The sequence below is a fragment of the Macrotis lagotis genome, chromosome 1 (assembly GCF_037893015.1).
Source record: "Macrotis lagotis isolate mMagLag1 chromosome 1, bilby.v1.9.chrom.fasta, whole genome shotgun sequence".
NCBI classification, from domain to species: Eukaryota; Metazoa; Chordata; class Mammalia; order Peramelemorphia; family Peramelidae; genus Macrotis; species Macrotis lagotis.
In genome coordinates, this window is record NC_133658.1 from 577,747,388 (window position 1) to 577,771,224 (window position 23,837).

The window sequence follows — 23,837 nt, forward strand, 5'->3', positions numbered from 1 at the left end:
ATAGACTTCCCCTGGTGTTAATACACTTACAGGTTCCCTTTCCTGGCTATCAGTTATTTTAAGTTTTGAAGTATCGTTTTAATGTTAAGTTCCTCTGTGCACAGCTGGGGAGCTCTGTCTTCCACTCAGAAAGGTCAAGAACATTTGAGGGCATGCAGGATGCTGTTCCTAACTGAGAGATCTTGCAGCAGTGATGTGACTCCTCTGAGTCTCCGAGTGAAGTTTTCCCATCTACAAGATGAGACATGTCCTTGATGGTTCCGAAACTTGGAGTCTGTGTAGCATGTATCCCTGAACCTAGCATGCCTCATGTCTTGAGTGTCCCTGGGTCCCGATCATCCATGAGAGTTTCCCAGTCCATTCATATAAATAGTTGGGAACTATCTGATATCTCAGATATATATGTAGATGTGATCTTTCTTGGAAATCTTTGCTTATATAGAAGCCATTCAGGTTTTATAGACTAGTTACTAAAATGTTTTCCTTTCACACATATGTTAAGATAATTTGGTTTTTAAAGCTTTTTAAAAGTTTGAATTTCCAAGGGTGGCTAGGCCCTGGAGTCAGGAGTACCTGAGTTCAAATCCGGCCTCAGACACTTAATAATTACCTAGCCGTGTGGCCTTGGGCAAGTTACTTAACCCCATTACCTTGCAAAAAAAAAAAAACCTAAAAAAAAAAGTTTGAATTTCCTTTTTATAAGTACTGCTTGCTATGTGTATTCTCTCCTATGTCATCACTTACATACATTTCTGTTTTTTTCCTCTTAGGAATTCAGACGGATTGTGAAGAAGGATGACAAACCTCTTCTGATGATGTTCTATGCTCCTTGTGAGTGACCAGAGATCAGGCTTAGGGGTCTTGGTTGGTCTTTGGTTCCTTTTTTCCCCTGAGAACTAGGAGTGGGGAATAGGCTTTCCTCTGATACTTTCACTTATCCCAGAGGATTCACTTCAGGACCTCGGTTCTCGTTTCCATCTCTTGATTCATCTTTCTTTTTCCTTTTGGTCATTTTCCTCTGCTGATACAGTTCTCCCTCCTGCAGAATCCAGAGTCCATCATACCATCTGTCTTCAACTTGCTTGCCCTCATCCCCTTCCTCTTCATGTCTGTGTCTCTTTCCTTTCCACATAGCTGAATTTTCCTTCAATCCCATATCTTTTTAATGTACCTGAAAACACACAAGTGTTCCCTATTTCAATTTGTTCCTCTCCTCATTGCCATTGCTTCTTGATGATCATGGTCCTTTCACATTCTAAGGCACTGTTTTTATTTCAGATCACTGAAGTTAGTTACTTTCCTCCTTGAGTTCAGGATGTGGGGTGGTTTCTCTTGCTTTCTTTTCGCCTTGGAGCTGGATACTTTGTTGCTATGTTGCTGCATGATCAAGTAGAAAATGAGAGTGTGCTGCCTGTGCCTATACCTCATCTGAGGCCAGCGTACTGGAGTGTCAAAAGCACTGGACTCTAGGACCAGGCAAGATCCGGGCCTGGCTCTCCTACTTACCACGTGGTGACAGGACCTTGGCCAAGCCATCTGCCTGGAGTCTAGCTAGTCCATCCATTCCATTTTAAAGATGAAAAAAATGATGTCTGGAGACAAGTGACTTTCTCAAGGTCATAGAATTAGTAAGTTAGTAGTGCTGGCATTTGAACCCAGTCCCTTTGATCCAAAGTCAGAGCTCTTTCCACTCTTATCACACTTCCTTAGAACTATTCAGATCTTTGGTCCTGGAACACCAATAAGAAATCCTCTCCTCCAGTCTCCCCTTATTTTCTAAAGGAACCCATTTCTGCTTTCTAAACTAGTTTATTTTGGAAGACTTTATCTGCTGCTTCTTTGATAAATACTATATTCGCTTTTGTTTCCTTTTTTAATAACATCGATCTTAAAGTTCTCTTCAATTTACCTCTCTCAGGCACAGATTACCTTCCTGAGAATCCATCTATCCATCCTCCTCACTTGGTTTCTCTTTTATGTAATCCCTTTGGGTTGGTGATTCAGAGCCTGGCCCAAGTAGAGTATTCTGAGGAAGCAGCCAGAGACAATTAAGTTTAAACTGGATGTGTCTTGTTCCCTGTTGAATGGATGTGTACCTGATGCCTGATAGGGAAATCGGGAGGTAATAATGCTCTGAGATTTGTTAAATTGGGCTTATTTAATCCAGACTACACTCCTTCTCTCTGGGAATCACCTCTTGAATTTTTCTGACAGGACAGGCAAGATAGCAAATCCACCCTCACAGGGTTCAGCCTTATGATAAGAGAACAGATGCTATTTCTCTTCTTCCCCATCCATACAAACCCACCCACAGTCCCTTTAGGGGTGACTTTTAGCAGCTGTCATTTTGAAAGCTTGGCACCAAAAGCATTCTTTTATCCTTCTGGTTGGAAGCACAGCTGCATCTTACCTTTACAGACTCAGTTCTCTTCCAGTGGTGGGAAAAACCTTCTGGTGATCAAATAATTTCCCACCAGACCTTCCTAATCATCCAGATTGTTTAAGTTCTTCCTTCCACAGGTCTCCATTGTTCTTATTTCTGGGACAGACAGGGATGGGGCTCAGAAAACTCTCTTTGAACCTCAGCCAAATACTCCCTTCCCAGGAGAGTCCACTGATATTTACTTGGCACATTTATCTAGGCTTATTTCCCTAGAGAGTGTGCATCCAGCTGAGCTCAGAAGTGTTGTCCATTCTTTCCTTTTCATCTTTAGTGATCTCCGTGGTAGAGATAGTTTCCCTAGATAATTCTAGGTTCTCCTCCCTCCCATTTTTTAATTTCCAAGATGATGAAGAATGACCTGAAGAATAAGTTTCAATCAGTCAACAAACATTACTAAGATATGGATTTTTAGAGGTTTTTTGGCTTGTTTTTCCCCTTTGCAGAAAGGAAATGCTGTAGCCTTTAAGCAAGTGAAAGTTAGTCCTGTGTTTGGCTTACCATACCAGTTCAGGAGATGGTAGAGAGAACAGTAGGGGGAGTGAATACATGAACCATATCAAGTATTATTCCTAATAAGGAATCTGAAGTGAAGAAACCTCTCCTTTCCTCAGAGCAGCAACTGCTTTACACCTCTTTAGGGTGTCGCATTCTTGAATGCCTCGCCCGGGTCCCACAGAATTGGTCCTTGAACCAGGCCAGTTGCTTCAAGCTGGTAGAATGCTTCTGAGAGTCTTTGAGTCTTTGAGAGCTTCAGCCCTGCTGCTGTCCTCTGGATATCTTCTAAGACAAGGAATTTCTCCCATTTTCCATCTCCCACTCACTTCCTGCTGAGATGTTAACTGGGAGCAGCTTTGGCAGTGGCAGCAATGCTAATCCAGGGCCCTTTGTCCCACTGTAGTGCCTGGAGATGGGAATCTGCTGTTTGACACTTTGCATGGCTTCTTCTTCATCTTCTGCGGCTATCAGACACTTCTCAAAACCTGTTTCAGCACAGCATCTGTTAAATTAGCAGACAATCTGGTCCTTCAGGAATGGCCTGTGTCTGCAAGAGAACTGTCTTTTCTTTTGCATGATCATTACAGAATACTTAATATGATTTAAGGGCAGGGGAAGTTTAAATGATGCCAGAATGACCTCTATGATTTATACTATATGTGTGATACCTGGGATTTTGATGCTCTTTGAATCTCCTGGAGCTGAGCCGAAATGAACATTTTAACACTAAATATACTTTGGGTTCCAAGGCTTCCTCCAAAGAGGAATAGACTCCATTTATGACTTTGTCCTGCAAAGGACATCATAGAATCCCAGAATGCTGTCATGTTTAAAACTGATTCCCTTTATCACCAGCAAGGTCCGTTAATGTGGTCACTTTTATTTTAAACTATTCTGATAGTAGTAGGAGACAATGGTATGGATAACCCTAATTTCTAATTTTCCAAATACATTGATGTAATTTAATTTTCATACATATTGGGAAAGAGCTTTATAGATCGTTTAGTCCATCTAACTCAAGTTTGCAAATGAGAAAAGAGAAATTAAGCAAAAAAGTCAAGGTCACAGAGCAAATTAGTGGTAGATTGAGGATTTTCTGATCCTTCCAGACTGAAGAACCAGGAGTAAATCTCAGAATCACGATAAACAGTTCTCTGTTCTTTGTACCATCTCTCTTCATAGCACCATTCCCTGTGTGTCATTTTTTAAAAATTTCTGTTAATGGTGGAAAGCAGTGGTAGAGAGAGAATCCTAATTCCTGTTGTTCTAAATTAAATTATTTTATTTTTCATGACTTGTTTTCCTTCTTAATGACATTGTGGTTAAGCTTATAGTGATGTTAGTGTGCATTTACTGAACTGTTCATTGGGCAGTGAATGGACTGGACAATTTAGGGAGCCTGGTACAGAATTAGAATCATTCAGTATAATTTAGTGTTATGGTGAATTGTTTTTATAACATGTAAAACTGAGTTTGTACATATGCAGTTAATACCAAACAATTTAACATTTATTGTTTGACAGGTGTTGACTCTATCAACCTAATTAGATTATATATAGGGTGGTATACTGGAAAGACAGCTGGCTTTAGAGTCAGAAGGGCCTGAGTAATATAAGAGGCTGTGTAGTTCTGGACAAATCACTGGACTCTCAGTGTTGGGAGCTCTAAGATTATAAGGTACAGAGATGGTTACAATCTGCATTGTGAGAGCATTTCCTCTTGTGTAGTTCAATACATTACTGAAATTATAGCTATAGACAGCATTTTTTAGCAAGGTGTGGGCATACAATTAGACATTCTGCTAGTGCTTGTTGATTCACTGTAGAGATGGGGATAATAATTTGATGATGTTTGTCCTTCACTCTTTTAGATTTTTCAAGGCAATGGGGTTAAGTTGCTTGCCCAAGGCCACAACAGCTAGGTAATTATTAAGTGTCTGAGGTTGGATTGGAACCCAGGTACTCCTGACTCCAAAGCCAGTGCTCTATCCACTGTGCCACCTAACTGCCCCCTGTCCACCTAGCCGCCCCTTGTCCTTTGCTCTTGAAGAAGATGAAGACATCAGAGAGGTGATGTCATGACAAACACATGAATTGGATTTGAGTAAAGAGGTGCTGTGCTAAGTCACCAGTCTCACTTTCTCATCCAAAGTTATCTGGGTCCAGTAGCCAGATATGAATCAGGACAACTGGAGATGGTTCTGGAGAAGAGGCAGTCAGAGCTTAGTGATTTGTCCAAGGCTAAGGCCAGATTTGAACTTGGGGCTTCCTGACTCCATGACTGGTACTCTAGTCACTATACCACCTAGCTGCCCAGCTGCTTTACAGGGTAGTGTGAGGATCAAATAAGGTAATATTCATAAAGCACTTAGCACAATATAGGAGCTTAATTAAAAACTCCTTTATCGATCCTTCCATTCAGTGGCTTGCATGACTGAGCAAATCAACCCCTGGTTCTTAATTCCTCAGTGGTAAAATGGAGAGGATGAACAAGGTGATGTATCTTAATACCTGATATTTAAATGAAGTATTATCTAAATATCTAAGACCCCAATGTTATAGGGTGGGAAGGAAGGGTTGAAGATAACCCCTGGCCATGGATAACCATGTTTTCTCTTGATTGTGATGCAGGGTGTGCCATGTGTAAGCGGATGATGCCATCTTTCCAGCAGGCAGCCACAGAACTAAAAGGGACCCATGTAAGTGAAATGCTATTTGCTGGTCATGAGGGTAAGTCTTTACTGAAGCTTGGGGGAGGGAATAATGTGTGATCACAGAAAGGGGAAGGAGGTATTTTAGGAAATAGAAACATTGACTCAGACCTGAAGACTGCTGAGTCTGCTAAATGGAAGAGGAGGCCATATGTAGACTTAGAATAATGTAGGGTTAAATGTGTTGTGTGATGTGAAAGACCTCTCAGTTCTACAAAGAAAAGATTCGGGGGGAATCAGCAGTGGGCTGGTGCATAGCCTGGAGCCTGGAAGATGCCACTTCAATCCAAAAAAGTTATCAGATGAGCAAATAGTGAGGAAAATACAGATAGTGTCTAAGCAGCTATGGAGCCGAAGTATTGAAACCAGAAAGATGATAGTGACACAATGGAGTAGGGAGAATCAGATCCAAGGGCATTTCAACTTTAAAATAAGTGGTCAGAGAATCAATGAGGAGAGAAGGATAGAGCAATACCAGTCTAAGGTTAGGATCATGAGGTCATCTGCATAAAAATGAAATGAGCTAGCCAGGGGAAAAGAGAATAGAAAGAAAAGGAGGTACATTTACTTTATGTATTTATTTTTTTGGTACATTTACTCTAAGAAATTAAGTCCTAAAGTCAGTAAAGGAGAACTATCAAAGAGGTCAGAGTAAAAATTAAATGTTTTATCTCTGAAGCCAAAGAAAAAAGGGAATTTCCAGAAGGGATAGAGTGGTCAACAATGTTAGCTTATTATGTAGAGATGAGTCAGGATGAGGCCTGAGAAAAATCCATTTGATTTGGAAATTGAGTCATTGGTGACTTTTGATAGAGTGGTAGGAGATCAAAATAGATGGAAGAGAATTAAGAAAAAAAAGGTTAATATGGACCTGCAGGCATCAAGTGTAGACCACATCTGCCAAACGTTCCATAGTGAAAAGATAGGACTATTTGAATAGAATGGGTGGGGAGAATAAAGTATGTTTAAAAATAAATGAGAAGAAGCCAAAGTAGAAACCAAATGGGAAAATAAAGGAGAGGTGATGATTGGAGTAGGGTTCAAGAGGAAATGGATGAGAAATGCAATCAAAATTTAAAAAATGGTTTAGCTTTATTGAGCATTAGAGATATCTTTTCTTTAGTCCTTAAAGGAAAGGCAAACTTTAATAATGGTGAAAAGATTTTTAGAGTGGAGGAGGGAAGTTCAGAGAGCCTTCAACTTTTTCATTAAGATAGATTTAGCTAACTTTTTTTTTTTTTTTAGTTTTTGCAAGGCATTGGGGTTAAGTGGCTTGCCCAAGGCCACATAAGCTAACTTTTTTTAAAGGCTGTAGTTGAGAGATAGAGATGTAGGGAGAAGGTTTAAAAATGATCATAATCTCCTTAAGGATAATAAAGTTGGATAAGAAGCATAATCCCTAATCATGCAATCTGTTTAGAGAACAGGGAATTGGCCTGGAGCATGGGATAGACATAGGAGTATGATGGGGGGATAAAGTTAGACCATTTTGTGGAGAGGGGCTTAGGAAGTTAAGTCTTCCTAAAACTTGGATTGGAAGGTGAAACTGGAGACAGGCAGTTAGTTAAGTGGTGGTTGTATTAGTTCAGGAAGGAAACTGAAAGGACTTAAACTGGAATGGTGACAGGAAAAATGAAAAGGAAGGAATGGATCCAAGAAATATTCTGATGAATTCATAGGACTCAGGGACTGACAATAGGAGTGAAAGAGAGGGGAGAAGTAAAATATTACTGAGGTTTCAGACCTAAGTGTCTGAGGAAAATAAGCATCAAGCAAAAGAAGTGACTTCTTGGCAGGGGCATGGGGGGGTGTACTATTGGGGGAGTTGACTTTAAGTAAAAGGTTAGATATTTGATTAAAATATGGAATTGTACAGTTTGGATGAAAGCTCAGGACTGAAATGTTCATTTGGGAGCTATTTGCATGAAGATGATAACTAGAGCTATGAAAAGGGAATGAAGTCTCTTGGGCAAAGCATTAAAGAAAGAAAAATAGTTCCAAGAAGCAAACTTTGAGAAAGGCCTGTGTTTGGGAGGAATTAAAAAGAAACATCAAGAAACAGCCAAATTTGCTAGGTCATTCTAAGTCCTTATCCCTCTGGCTAAGTTTTTCTTTATATCTTTCCTACTTAAATTTAAACCCATTTTCTTTTGCTGTGCCTCAACTATTCAACACTCCTCTCATGAAAACCAGTTGAATACTTAATATCTTAAGGTTTTAAAGTTGGAAGGGACTTTGGCAATCATCAAGTCCAATCTTTCATTTTATAGATGAGGAAACACTTCTTGGAAGATAGCATGACTTGCTCAGAGTCTTACAAATGGTAAAATGTAAAAATTTTTTATAAATGGACTTTTAAGGTCTTAGGTTTTAAGGAATTTGGCATTACAGTTTTTTAGTTTTGATTCTTCTGGCATATGAAAACCAAACATACTGGAAAACAAAGGAGGTGGAGTCATCAAACTAATTGACAAAACAAAACAAAAAAAAAATTATGTTCTCTGCTCTTAGTGTCCTTCATAGTATCAGGTATAACAAACACTTATTTTCAAAAAAAAAGCATAAAAAATGAGAAACCTCTTCCCTCTTCTCCCCAAAACCTAAACAAACAAATAATTCATTGCCACCAATATTTTGCTGGGTGGGACATAGTATAAACTCAGTAGCAGTTTCTGTCCCAGCTAATGTTTTAAAAATGTACTCATGAAATCTGCAGCCTTACTTTAATTGAGACAAGCTTCTCCCATTCTTTCCTATTTTAGGTTATTTCTTTTTGAATATTCCAAACAATAGATTTGTCTCTTTCACCTGGTACAATAATAGATGGAGGAATCAAAGCAAGAATACTCAGAAGTTGGGGTAGCTAGGTGGTGCAGTGGATAGAGCACCGGCCCTGGAGTCAGGAGTACCTGAGTTTAAATCCAGCCTCTGACATTTACTAATTACCTAGCTGTGTGGTCTTGGTCAAGCCACTTAACCCCATTTGCCTCGCAAAAACCTAAAAAAATAAAAACAAAAAAAGAATAGTCAGAAGTTGTCTCATGCAGCTGTCATGTTAAAAGAGAAATATACTTGGCAGAATACCAAGCTGCATTATATGCTGGGACATCTGAAGGTGCTCTGTGTTCTTTAAATGTTTTGTAATTCAGTCATATGACAGCAGAGCCCTCTGCACTCAGATTTCTGCCTTTGAATAATGGGATGTAAGAGATTGGTAGTAATGGATTAGGGGGAAGCAGAGCTCTTCCTTAGTCAAGTCACTCCCTACTTGTACAAGTGAAATGTTTGAAGGCCGTTGATGTTCTGGGAGTTATTTGATAAAGATGTCTCACAAAGACATGATTTAGGTCCAGTACTTGTTGATGTTGCTTCTACTGGAATCTTCAGTCAGATCACATTCTGTGGTTGAACCCAGAGATATTCCCGTTGAGTACTACACAACTTATGCTTTTGGTACACTTAAGCTCTCTCCTGTTGCTTTCTTTCAAATAGTTTTGGGTTTTTTTTTAGTAACTTGAAAAGGACATTTCTTATTAACTGCAGTTCACCACAGAATTAGTACCTCTGATGCTTTTCACTTTCTTCTTGCTTCTGGAAGGCACGATCTGTATTAGTTTTTATATGACTTATATCTTCATGATAACTGTCTTACATGTCACCCCTTTATTTTTCTTTCCATTCAAGTAAGCCTCTTTGCTCCCATCTATAGCCTTTCCTCCCTTAGCTGGAAGTACTGGCAAGCAAATTGACTAACAAAGGCCCAGCTTTGGCTAGTGACTGTCCTTTCCTTTTGTTGCCCTTTCCCCTCCCCTGACACCTCCCTTCACCCTTGAAGCTGCACATCCAGTTATTGCTTAGAACTCATTCCCTGGCTTCCAACACCATCTTCTTACTGGGGTCTTCTATTAAAAAGAAGTGTAACTCCTAGCTATGTTCCTTTACATTCTCCAGTCTTTCTGAAAATATATCTCATGTCTTCCTTGTCCTTGAGCTCTGGCCCTACCTTCTATAATAAAAGAAAAAATAACTCCATGTAGCGAAGAAATGGAGGCTTAAACAGAATGTTTTTCTGAAATACAGGTCATTCTGAGTTTGGGTAACTCAAGACTGACTATTAACACTGTTTAGTCATTCAGACCATTATTAAGAAATTATTATGTGGGTACTATGAAGTGGGTGGAGCCAGTATGGTGACAGGAGAAGAGCCTTTCTTAGATGTTCTCTCTCTATAATATTTCAAAACTCATAAAATAAGGACTCTAAATTTGCAAGAGACAGAACCCACAGAAGGATCCAGTGAGGCAGTTCTCTAGCCCAAGGTAATCTGGAAAATAGTGGAAAGGCTCTGCTCTGCAGGGTTAGAGCTGCAGCCCAGTAGAGCAAAGGAACTTCAGCTTCCTGGAGGCAGCCCCAGGGCACCTGGGAGCTGCCACTCATGGCAGCTGGGGCAGTTTCCTGACCCAGACCTCAGGGAGCACCAGGCACAACTTGGAAGATGGGGGGGGGGGTCCTCTGCCAGAGTGAGTGCGTGAAGCCCAGCCCTCAGGGCACTCAGTGAGCAGCATGGCAGTGGCAACCCAGATCCAGGAAATGGAAGCAGGTGGAGTGGGTAAGCAGGAGCCCCCAGGCAACTGAGCCTTGAGTGCTCAGTATACCCAAAGTAGGGGAGTGGAGAGAGACTTCAGAGGTCTGTCCTCTGTACTTGGAAGAAGACTCTGGGGCTTCTGACCACATTCAGATCCTGATCAAAGTCTAGGCCCCCCCCATAGAACAGCAGGGCCCCCCCCACCTCAGCCCTGTGGCAAAGGGGTGCGCTTGTGGTCATTCACAGACCAGGAAGGAAGAAAGAGCCTCACACACAGAGATCCTTGTAGGGGGGGTGTCCCAATAATGCTCAAAAGCTCAGGAAGCACCCCAAGACCAGGTGCAGGCTGGGGAAATGAGTAACCAGAGGAAAAAAGAGGAACACCATTGAGAAATACATTGTCTATGATCCCAAGAAGAATCAAAATACTCAGTCTGAAGATGAGGAAGTATAAGCTCCTGGGCTCAGGCTATGACAGAGCTCAGAAAACATTTTGAAAATCAAGTGAGGGAGATAGAAGAAAAATTGGGAAAAGAAATGAGAGAGATGCAGGAAAAACATGAAAAAGAATTCAGCAGCTTAGTCAAGGAGATCAAAAAGTGCTGAAGAAAATAACGTATTAAAAACCAGCATAGGTCAAATGGATAAAACAGTTCAAAAAGTTATTGAGGAGGAGAAGAAGAATGCTTTAAAAAGGCAGAATTGGCCAGATGGAAGAAGAAATAAGAAAGATCTCTGAGGAAAAAATATCCTTCAGAAGTAGAATGGAACTAAAGTAAGCTGCTGACTTTACAAGAAGTCAAGATACAATAATTCAAAACCAAAAGAATGAAAAATTATAAGAAAATGTGAAACATCTCATTGGAAAAACAACTGATCTGGAAAACAGATTCAGGAAAGATAATTTAAAAATTATTGGAATACCTGAAAGTCATGATCAGGAACAGAGCCTTGACATTATTTTAAAGAATTCCTACAGGAAAATTGCCCAGATATCCTAGAAGCAGAGAGCAAAATAGAAATTAAGAGAATCCACCAATCTCCCCTGGAAAGAGATCCAAAAAAAAACACCCCCCCCCCCAGGAATATTATAGCCAAGTTCCAGAACTCTCAAGTCAAAGAGAAAATAATCCAAGCAGCCAGAATGACACAATTCAAATATCGTGAAGATGCAGTCAGGATCACACAGGACTTAGCAGCAACTATATTAAAGGCATGTAGGGCTTGGAATATAATATTCCAGAAGGCAGAAGAGCTCAGAATGCAACCAAGATTCAACTACCCAGCAAAACTGAGCGTCCTCTTCCAGGGAAAAAGATGGACTTTCAATGAACCAGGGGAATTTCAAATGCTCCTGTTAAAATGGCCAGAGCTAAACAGAAAGTTTGATTTTCAAATACAGGACTCAGGTGAAGCATAGTGAAGAAAAAGGGGAAAATGTGAGGGACATAATGACAATGAACTACATGTATTCCTGCATAGAAAAAATGATACTGATAATACTCATAAGAAATTTCTCATTTAATAGAGCAGGTAGAAGGAGCTTTTTTAGATGAAGCACAGGAGAGAGCTGAATTTGAAGATACAATATATTGTAAAAATGGAGCCAATGTTGGGCGGCTAGGTGGCATAGTGGATAAAGCACCAGCCTTGGAGTCAGGAGTACCTGGGTTCAAATCCGATCTCAGACACTTAATAATTACCTAGCTGTGTGGCCTTGGGCAAGCCACTTAACCCCATTTGCCTTGCAAAAACCTTTAAAAAAAAGGAGTCAATGGCTAAAAGGGAAATGTAATGGGAGTAAGAGAAAGGAGAGGTGGAATTCACTAAGATATTTCATATAATAAGATTTTTTTTATTACAATGAGCTATTGCAATGATATGGGGGGGAGGCGAGGGGGGACCAGCGAACCTTTGCTCTCATCAGAGGTGACTCAGCAACATATATATATATATATATATATATATATATATATATATATATATACTCAATGGAGTATAGACATCTAGAGGAAGAATGAGAGAAGGGGAAGTGGGGAGTGGTGGAGGAGAGGGTGGACCATGGGGGAGGGTGGTCAGATAAAACACATTTTTTTTTACTTTTTATTTCTTGCAAGGGGCTGGAATTGAATTGCCTGATCCCCGCAGCTGGTCTTTTATGCTTTTTAACCTTTTGCCTATTTGACTGGCCTAATTTTTAAGATATTAACTGCCTACCTGTTTTCCTGAGCTACTTTTTTATATTTGGCCTTAGATTTTTTGTTCATAGCTATTCCTTAAAATGACTCTTGATCCCAGATAGCTCTTTTGTGACAAGCTCTCGATCGGGGTCTGTTCTAATGCCTAATGACCTCTGGCCTTCCTTGCCTTGCTTGGTTCCCCTTCTGGGCAGTTAGTCCTGAGGATACTTTTGCTCTTCTGTAAATCTTTTGGAGCATATCTAACTTCAAAATGTCATTAATAAACAAATTGAAATCACAGAGTACGCATCTTGGTGTCCTAATATTTGGTTAGTTATCTGTTATCTACCCCCACCTTCACTTTCATGTCCCCTGCATTGCCTATTAGCAAAATGAATACTTAATTCCTCCCTCTCTCCTCTAGATTTCCCCACGTTATGGCTGATCTATGCTTTGGGTTGTGTGTCTTCCTCCCATTTTAATGCTCCTGTGAAGTACTGTCTTCTTGGACTGCCCTTCTAGCACATTTTCCCCTTCATTTCTATGGACTTCAAGACACTGCTTCACTCATTTCTTTTGCATAGATCTATTATCCATGCCTGCAGGAAAATCTCTGGTCATCCTGATCCCTATTTGGCCACTGGACCCAGATGGTTCCAGAGGAGAAAATGAGGCTGATGACTTTGCCCAGAACCCCCTTACATAAATCCAATTCATCTGGAATCATGTCATGGCATCACCTCCCTGATGTTATGGTCCTCTTAGAGAATGAAGAACAAACAACAACTCCTACATACTCCAAATGTAGAGGAATTTGGTCAGTGACTGTCTGCTGGAAAAAGAGTATAAGTAGCTCAAAAATTTTCAACCTTTTGCCCATGTATCAGCATTAGCTTTTGATCAAATTTTTCCTTATCTTCAAATTTCATCTAGTCTTCAAATGAAAGTTTTTCATCTGGTGAATTAGTTGCTGAATTTGATTATTTAATGTTGATAAGATAACCCTTTTGATACTGCTGGTGTTACAGAAATAGTAGTTAAAGGAGGAGGACTAGTGGATTAAAAGCTGGAAAGAGTCACTTGTACTTTTCATGAGTATGGTCTTCATAGCCATCAGATATTTTCTAATGCCCCCAACACATGTTTTATTTATTAAGTGTGTGTCTGGCCATCTTAATAGCATTTGAAAATGGATGTTTTTTTGACCACATTTGTAAATCATAGTGGTTTTTTGGCCAGTTATTTTGAAAAATGAATACATTTCCACATCCTAAAATTGACTCCTACCATTTTGTCAAAATTATGTTGATATGCAAAATTAGTGACTAGCTTACATATAAGAACTGTTACAAGATGGAAAAAGCATTCCAAATTTAGTCATATTACATCTCCTCAAAATTAATAGTCTCACTGTTGTATATAAGTGATAAAGTATACTCTTCCTTCCTCCCACAAATAGATGTTTCTAAGCCTTGATGGAAATTTTCACTGGGGTTTCCCACCAGCACCTCAAAATTTATCTAAGATTATTAATTCCATTTGCCATTGACTTCCCTGGACTGGTCACCACTTGTCTGGTCACCTCAGGAAGGCTCCTTTTTTTTATCCATCCCCTATTTTGTCAGGAGCATCCTTGTTTTCCCAAGCACTCAGGCATGAAATGTTAGAATTATGTTTTCTTTCTTCCTCTAACTTCATTGCAATATACTCCATTAATCAACTGCTTTTTATAGTCTTCATTTGCAATATCTCTCAAATCTGTACCTCTATTTTACTTTCACTATCCTTGCTTATTACCTTAGCTCAAACTACTGTAAGCAGCGATCACACTAGTCTTCCTGTTTCTGGCTTCTTCTCTCCAATCCATATTGTATATTGCCTCCAGAGTAATTTTCTATAACCATGACATTGATTATTCTGTTCCCTGGCTCAAAAACTTTTAGTGGCTCACTACTGCATACAAATTAATGAGCAAACTTCTCAAACCTGTCATTCAAGGCATTTTCCCAGTTTTGTATCCCATTAGTCTCCTGCACATACTTTGTGTGGCATGCTTCAGTGTCTTTCCTCTTGCTATTTTCTCTGCAGGCCATACCCTCCCCCTCCTTTTTCTGCTAGACTCCTACACAGCAGTGCTATTCATCTTAGCCATAGAATTTTACTTCCTTTATGCAGCCAATACTTATATCTTTCCTTTAAACATCAAAAGTGCTTTGCACTGTCTTAATGGTCTCCTTTACCACAACATTATAAGTTCATTTTGACTCAGGACCAAGTCAGCCTACCCAATAGCATCACACAGTTCAGCAAATATTCCTCAAATGAAGAGTTATTCAGAATGCTTTGGGGAAATTCTTACTTCAGGTCAATAGTTTGGGGAAATTCTTAGTTCAGGTCAAAGAAGCAAGTAGAAGGATTTAAACAGAACTATGAAGGATGAGTAAGACTTAGCAAAGATGAGAGAAGAACATTCCAGGCAAGGGAAACAACGTGAAAAAAAGAGACAAGAAGACACAAGACATGTTTGATGAATATATAATTAAGAATGGGAAAGCACCCTTCAGAGATCTAGTCCCAAGAGCCCTTAACTTTTCAGTGTATGATGGACAACCCCTTTGGCAGTCTGCTTAAACTTATATGGCTCTTGTCAAAATATTTATAATTGCATAAAATAAAATAGCAAATGATCAATTGAAATATTTAGAAAACAAATTCATTGTGTCCAAAGGGCAACAAAAATGTGCATACTGATCCAGCAATATCACTGCTGGGTCTTTACCCTGAAGAGATTATGAAAAAGGGTAAAAACATCATTTGTACAAAAATATTCACAGCAGTCCTGTTTGTGGTGACAAAGAACTGGAAATTAAATAAATGTCCTTCAATTGGGGAATGGCTTACCAAACTGTGGTATATGTATGTCATGGAACCCTATTGTTTTGTTAGAAACCAGGAGGGATGGGAATTCAGGAACGCCTGGAAGGATTTGCATGAACTGATGCTGAGTGAGATGAGCAGAACCAGAAAAACATTGTACTCTCTAGCCACATCAACCTTGATGGACTTTCTCATTCCATAAGTGCAACAATCAGGGACAATTTTGGGCTTTCTGTGAAGGAGAGTAATACCATCTATATCCAGAAAAACAACTGGAGTTTGAAGAAAGACCAAAGTCTATTACCTTAAACTTAGAAAAAAAACTGCTATCTTATTATGTAATTTTGCTATCTCTTATACTTTATTTTTCTTCTTTAAGGATATGATTTCTCTCTCATCACATTCAACTTAGATCAGTGTATAACATGGAAACAATGTAAAGACTAACAGATGGCCTTCTGTGGGGGTGGGGGGAGGGAAGTAAGATTAGGGGGGGAAATTGTAAAACTCAAAATAAATAAAATCTTTCTAAAAAAAACAAAGGGGGAGGAAACTAATTTATATAATCCCTAAGCTAAGAACTCATTATTTAGACTTTTTCCCTCATTTTACAGATGAAGGGACCACGAAAAATTGGGCACACATGAAGAAATGCACCCAGGCCCTCCCAGCTCCACATCTATTGTTGTTCTTACTATAGCTTATGACTCCTAAAGGGTTAAAATTGTCAGGATTGGCAGTTACTTGGAAGTCATATAGACTAAACTCTTACTCATTGATACAATACTCTACATTAAAAGTTTTTTTAATCTGAAGTCTGTGACCTTAAAAAAATATTTCAATATAATTGGTTCCCTTTGCAATTCCTATGTATTTTAAGTATTTGAAAACATTTTCTGAGAAGGTGTCCATAGGCTAATTCACTACTGCCAAAAGGATCCATGACCTAAAAAAAAAAAAAAATTAAGAACCTCTACTCTACTGTACCCATGACATAGGGCAAAAATAGTTTGGTTGGAAAGAAGCATCATTTAGGGTGATCCTTTAGCCTACTTAGGTAAGCTGAACCTCATCAATTAGTCCTTTAAAAAATCCCATGAAATTAAATGAAATAAAACCTAAGAAACAGTTTAATGGGAGCAAAGTTGATGAGGAGAGGGAAGAAAAGAAACAATAGAAGAATTAGATGAGTTTGGAAAACATGGCAAGATATGCAAAGTGGGATGATTTAAAAATGATGGCAGACATCAGCTATTGAGATCTACTGGAATGTACCCAAGCTCTGTCTCACTCTCACTCTTTCTCAGCTAAAAGCAGAGCATATATTAACTGACTTTAGCAATAATTTCATTTTTCAAAACTTAGAAGAGCAAACAAAGGGGAAAGAATTCTATTCTGAATGAGTAAGATTTTCCCCACCAGAAGGAGTTCATTTTCTGTGCTAGTTAACCACTCTTCCCTGGCTTATAACAGAGATGAGCAAGACCACATATATCCTTACAGACACCCTAATTTGAATATTTTATAAACAAAGGCTAAGCCAGGCATAGGGCAACTTTGAAGAAGAAAAAGTCTCAGACTGCAAAAGGAAACAGTTTTAATGAGTTGGAAAAACAGGGAGAGGTACAAAGAAACTAATGTGAATACATATGATCTCAACAACCAATTTAGTTTTTATTGTTTTTTTTTTAAGATTTGTGCAGGAGAAAGAAACAAGAGCAAGGAACTATGAATAAAAAGGGTGGCACAGGACTGCCAGAATGGTGTCAAGAGTGCTGAAACTCGGCATGAACTAAGGCTGGGGAGGAGAGGGACAATTAAAAGAGTTCTTGCGTTAGCTATATTGGGAGAAGGGATTAGAGAAGAAATAGGACTGCTTTTCAGAGTGGGCTGGATGGTGATGACTAATAACAAAGAGAAGGGAGAGCTGCTTGATGCCTATTTTTTTCCTGTTTTCTCTGCCAAGAAAATTGACCTTTTTCCTGAAGAAACCAAACCTGCTTGTAGAAATTTGATATTCAAGATAAGTAAGATAAGTAAAAGAAGACTAGGAGAAAGCTAGAGGGCACAGAAGATAAGAGTGCTGCACCTGGGGTCAAGAAGACTTATCTTCTTGAGTTCAGGTTTGGCCTCAAGACACTGTGTGTCCCTGAGAGAATCAAGTAACTGTCTCAGTTTCTTCATCTGCAGAGGGAAATGACAAATTATTCTAGTATCTCTGCCAAAAAAAAAAATCGCATGGACATTATGGTCTATTGGGTCACAAAGAGAGACAACAGAACAACTGAACCACAATGATAAAGAGAACAGATTAGCTTCCTATAATGAACTCCTGTCACAAGACCCAGATGAACTTTATCTTTGAGTATTGAAGGAGCTGACAGTTATGATTGCTAAGTTAGTGTCATTATTATTTGGAAGATTTTAAAGAATAATAGCAGTTGAAGGTTGGGGAAGGCAAATGTTGCCCAATCTCCAAAAAAGGGAAGAGGATGGAATTTCTAACAGGGAGCTTGATTTAATTTATTGGAAAATTTTATTTGATATTTTTGAAAAGTTGAGTAGTGAAAATATAGAAAACAAATGATGATCATAAAGAACCACCATACTGTAATAAAGAACTGATGACATTAGACTGACTTTTTGACCAGCGATACTAAATTAATAGACCATGGCAATGTTATATACTTTACTTAAGGACAGCTCAGTGGTACAGGATTGCCAGTCCTGGAGTCAGGAAGACCTGAGTTCAAGACCTGGCTTCAGACTTAATAAATGTATGAGGGTTCTCTTTGCCTCTGTTTTTCCTCCTCATGTTTAAGATGAGCTGGAGAAGAAAATGACAAAATACTGTAGTATATCTGCCAACAAAACCTCAATTGGAGTCACAGAGTCAGACATGACCAAAACAACATAACAGTTAACAGCAGTTTACCTATGTTTTAGTACTGATAAATTATTGTATAGAGAACGATGAAGTCTAGATGGTAGTCCACTGAGGTGGATTTGGAGACCAGTAATTAAATGATTAGATGTCATTGTGGAAGGAGATGTGAAAGAAAATACTCTAAGCAGTCTGTTCTTGACTCTGTACAGTTTAAAATTTCCATGACTCAATTAAAAACAGATAACATTCTTATTAAATTTTCTGATAAGGACAACTAGATGGAGCAATGGGTAGAGTGCTGACTCTGAAGTCAGGAGGACTTGAGCTCAGATTTGACCTCAGACATTTATTAGCTGTATGAGCCTTGGACAAGTTAATCCTGATTGCCTCACCTCCAGGGCCATCTCCAGTCATCCTTATTCATATCTGGCCACTGGACTCAGATGGCCCTGGAGGAGGAAAGTGAGGCTGGTGACTTAGCACAGCCAGTGCCCCCATCACTCAAATCCAACTCATGTGCTTGTCATGGCATCATCTGCCAGATGTCGTGATCTTTGAAAATGAAGAACCAAAGACATCAAATTTCTGATGATATAAAACTAAAAAGTAGATAGCTAATAGCAGATGATGGAAATTAGGATCAACAAAGACTTTGACAAGTCAAAACATTTAAAAAGTATATATGTAAAGTCTTACCCTGGGACTCAATCAGTTTCATTAACACAAGAAATGGGAAGCAGAGTTAGGCAGCAATATCTGAAAAGGTTCTGGAGATATGAGCAGATTTCAAGCTCTGTATAAATTAGCAGTATGTCTTGGCAGCTAAAAAAGCTTATGCAATCTCAGACTGCTTTAGAAGAGGAATAGCTTCTGGAAATACAGGATGATGGATCCTCTGGTGCTACTCTGAGCTGACCACATCTGAACTATTATGTTCACTTCTGATGACTAAAGTTAAGAGAGGACATAAGTAAGTTGGAGAACATCCTTAGGAAAGCAGTCAGAATAAGTAATATCCTCAAGTCTGCTTAGATGAGAATCATTTGAAAGTATTGGAAATATTTGGCCTGGAGAAGGAAAGAGTCCCTGATGAGGAGGTGGGATATAATAGCCATCTCAAGCACTTGAAAGTCTAACATGTGAAATAGGGTTAAACTTACCTCAGGTTTCATTTAGCAAAAGTAGGAACAATTTGGGTGCAAGTTTCAAAGAAGCAAATTTCAGTTTGATATAAGGAAATTCTTCCTTAACAATTGGAACAAGGCAAAGTGAATTGCACTACCTCAGGAAATAGTGGGTTTCCTCTAGCCAAGTTTAAGTGACCTCCCATTTGATGTGTTCTAGTGGAAATACTATGTTACATGTGGATATGAATTAATGGCTACTGAAGTCCTTTCCAACCTTGGATTTCTGTGAATGATGGAGAGAATGGGAGGAGATAGAGAAAGAGAGTTGAACATCATGTAGAACAAAGTAGCAGTGGATTTTGGTTATTAGATGTTGACCATGTTATTGTAAAAGGATGTTGGTTGAGGCATCATTATATAGACTTTGCCTATACTGAGAGGTAAGCCTGAAAAATAGATTAGAATCAGCAGTATAAAGAGGATTGAATTCTCCTATTCAGGTTTTTGTAGTTAATATTTTTTCTTATAGGTTTTAGGATTGATTGATTTTTTATTTTTAGGAAGTGATGATAATTACAAACTGTTTTGGGAAGATTAATCTGGCACTGAGTGTGGGATGGATTGAAGAAGGGAGAAATTAAAGACAGGGAGACCAGGTAGATATAAAATACAGTTTACAGACAGCTGTCACTTGGAAGTCTTCTGAACCAATTACTAGGCAGAATAGAATGACTTTGAGGGCTACAGAATTGCTTGATGAAGTTCTATTGCAGATTTGCTTGGATTCTTGGGGGGGCGGTGTGTGTGAGTTTGTGTGTGTGTGTGTGTGTGTGTGTGTTTGGTCTGTAGGGAGACAAGGTAGATAGCAAAAAAGAAATACAGGGGGTGGCTAAGTGGCACAGTGGATAGAAAACCGGCCCTGAAGTCAGGTATACCTGAGATCAAATATGGGCTCAGACACTAAAAAATTACCTGTGTGACCTTGGGCAAGCCACTTAACCCCATTTGCCTTGCAAAAACCTAAAAGAAGAAATACAGTTGAGAGTATTTTTTCCTAAAGAGGCAGAAGTCAGTTATGAGGATTGAGATTCCCAATGAGATTCTGGGTCCATTTAACATCTGTTGTAGTTCCTGAGTTATTTCACAGTGCAGTGAAAATTCATATAGAGCTATTTATATTTTCTTTCTCTAGATCAAAAATTATGCTTCCTGGGTTCCCTCTGCATGTTACTACAATATTCCTACCTATCTTGCCATGAAGTTTATCACCTTTTTCTTCTCTTACAGTATCTTTTGTGGCACACATTTCCATTCCTTAGCTTTATCATCTTCCTCCTTTTATTGAAAATTATTATCTGGGGGTAGCTAGGTGGTGCAGTGGATGGTGCAGAGCACCAGCCCTGGAGTCAGGAGTACCTGAGTTCAAATCCAGCCTCAGACACTTAATAATTACCTAGCAGTGTGGCCTTGGGCAAGCCACTTAACCCCATTGCCTTATGAAAAAAAAAAAAAGAATTATTATCTGGGAGCTGGACCACAAAGTATTGCACAAGAAGAACAAAAAAGCCTAAACTTTGAGGAAATTCTAAATTCTGCTTAATTCTAGCCCTGGTAGTACCTTTAGTATTATATCCTAATATTTCAGTGGACCAGTGATATCTATGAGGGTGATCCCTTTAACAATGCAGATCTCAAACCATCAATGCTTCTGATTCTATTATCTTTTGCCCATTCTCCATGTTTTATGCATATATATATATACTGCTTTTAAAAATGTTTTATTTATTTAAGGCAATGAGGTTAAGTGACTCGCCACAACTAGGTAATTATTAAGTGTCTGAGGTCAGATTTGAATTCAAGTGCCCCTGACACCAGGGCTGGGGCCTCCTAGCTGCCCCTATACATATACACCTAATGGCCATTAGTAGTGAGGTTGATAAATCCTCTTCTCTACATCTAAAAGTTGTAAATATCTGAATTTATTGAAATCTACATCTTAGGCTGCAGCAGATTATAAATGTAAAACAGGAAACAGGTAATGGATAAAGTACAAAAAGAATAAGTAGGTATAAAGAGTCAAGTCTATGGATCAAGAATTGTTGTGTCCTTGTCAAATACTCAAAAGCAATAAGGTCAAAAGTCTTGAGTGAGAAACAGGTGAATCAAGTATCTAGGAAGTAGGTAGCCACCTACGTTCAAGATTTAGACAGAAATTCAGTGGTGAGAATGGGGCAGAACAAGAGTAAATGGAGAAACCATAATATTATTTCAAAAGTCAAATTGAATTTGATAATTGGGAAAGCATTCTGCCTCAATCTTCTTTCCTGCTCACAAGGGGACTAATCCATGGATATTTTCAGTTCATTCATAAATAGTGGAAGGCAAACATATTGTGGATTAAGAAGAGGAGTAGTGGCATGTGCACAGACAGTTGTTGTTTGTTTTTACAGGATCCCTTGAAGTCAGTTCTTAGTTACCTATAGCCAATGTCTTAATTCTAAACTAGTTTCCTTATTTTTCCCATTGTGCCCCTGGGATGCTCAACACTCTTATATCTATCTGAGGAACCATTGGAAATTCTTTCTCCCATTTTGAGGAGTTATTTGCCTCTAGTAGAGACTCTGGAACAAGATATGGGATTGGGTCAGAGGGCAGACGAGTCCATTCCTTCCTTGTTCTCCCAGGTGCTGGCTGGGATGAATGTCTACTCCTCTGAATTTGAACACATCAAGGAAGAATATGATGTCCGTGGCTACCCCACCATCTGCTATTTTGAGTAAGTCCCCAATTCCTTAGTTTTAAGTGCCGTTCCTATTCCCCAATGGCATTTATTCCCCTTTTTCCCCTCTTCATCACTGCCTGCCCCATTCTTGAGCTGAGACCCCTTTTGTTTCTCTACATTCCACAGAAAAGGGAAGTTTCTGTTCCAGTATGAAAACTATAGGTCCACAGCCAAGGACATTGTGGAATGGATGAAGAAGTAAGTCTTTGTAATTCAAGAAATATTATATATATATATATACATATATATATGTATATACATATATATATGTAGTTCTCTGAGGGAGGGTATCTATCTTGCCTGGCCCCGGAATGTTCTTTTGCTTAAGAGGAACAGTAAGGGTGGGAGTGGGAAGTGGATGATGGGGGAAATATACCTTTAAAAATTTCACCCAGATTGGGATCCTGATCAATTCTGGGTTCTTTTGATTCATTTAGTTTTAATAGGTGGCTAATGGTTTTATTTTATTGAAGAATCCAGTAGGGATCCAACTTAATTCCCATTGGTGTGTGACATACTTGAGTAGAGTGTCAGTAATATTTGTATTGAGTGGCCTAAAAGGGGTAAGGGGGTGGCCCAGCTAATCTTACCAATTCTCTTGAATAGGTTGGCTTCTGAAATTTTCTCATATTAACACCCAAAGAAAGAGAACTTTTTCTTTTGTTACCAAGCTCAGGAAGCTTTATTCATTCCGTCATCAAATACCTACTATTTGTAAACCGCTGTGACTGACAGCCCTTGCCATCCAGGTTAAGAGCTAATCCATATACATATCAATATTTTGAGCATTTTGCACTTACTTCTCTTCTCTTGATCATTCCATTCCCCTTAACCTTAACTGTCCCTCCACTCATCCATCCTTTAAGACCCAGTTTATATCTCCTCCATACAGTTCATTGATCACCTGGGTAGAAATGAGCTCTTCATATTTTAAAGTTTTTTGGTACTGAAGTCTTTGATATGTAGGTGGCACATTTCAAGTTTTTGACCTTTCTTGTAGTTAACTTTTGTATACATGAAAATAGATTAGGAAGGTAAGGGAAGCTCATTGAAAGTGGGGAGAATAGCTCAAGGAGAGATAAAATGGAGACTAGCATTATAAGAAGCAGTAGGGAGATTACTCTTGCTCAAGATCAAGTGTGGTAGGAATATTTAGAAAATCAAATGGGTCTGTAACTAGACTGAAAATCCTTGAATGCCATACTGAGAAATTTGGAATCTCTTTTTCTTTTGGGAAATTAAGAGAGATTAGAAGTTGTTGAGAAAGAGAATTATTCATTTTAATAAATAAGTTAGAAAACTTAATCTGTAGAAGAATGCAGGGTAGATTAATCAGGGGACTCAGTTGAATGTTCTTGTAATAATCAGAAAAAGAGCAGGTGAGAGAGTTTATAAGCCCTAAGAATGCATCCCTGATGACTACCAGAAACAGTGAAGAGGAAGACTTGATAGAAATCAGTGCCTGCTTTGATATAGTAGGGAATGAAGGAAAGGAAATCTGTTTCAGATATGGAAAACTATTAGGATGTAGGACTCAGCATGACATCATGAAAATACACTTTCATTTTAACTCTACTACCAGTTTGTTGTGTGACTGGTCAAGGCACATTGTCTTTGTTGTCCTCCAGATTAAATATCTGATCCACTCAGCTGCTAAAGTGCATGTTTGACCATTTCACTCCCTTACTCAGCAAACACTAGTAGCTCTCTCTATTTGAAGGACTTTTAAAGCCCTTCATAACCCTGGCATA

The 23,837-nt window shown here is 38.9% G+C and overlaps 1 protein-coding gene across 1 annotated transcript in view; it reads left to right on the forward strand.

The window, feature by feature from the left end:
* PDIA5 (protein disulfide isomerase family A member 5) overlaps positions 1–23,837 on the forward strand; it is a 173,947-nt gene that overhangs the window by 86,277 nt on the left and 63,833 nt on the right. The window contains exons 7-10 of the mRNA XM_074214668.1: positions 771–831; positions 5,569–5,636; positions 21,989–22,080; positions 22,213–22,284. Coding sequence (XP_074070769.1) covers positions 771–831; positions 5,569–5,636; positions 21,989–22,080; positions 22,213–22,284 — 293 coding nt within the window. The remainder of the gene's footprint in view (positions 1–770; positions 832–5,568; positions 5,637–21,988; positions 22,081–22,212; positions 22,285–23,837) is intronic.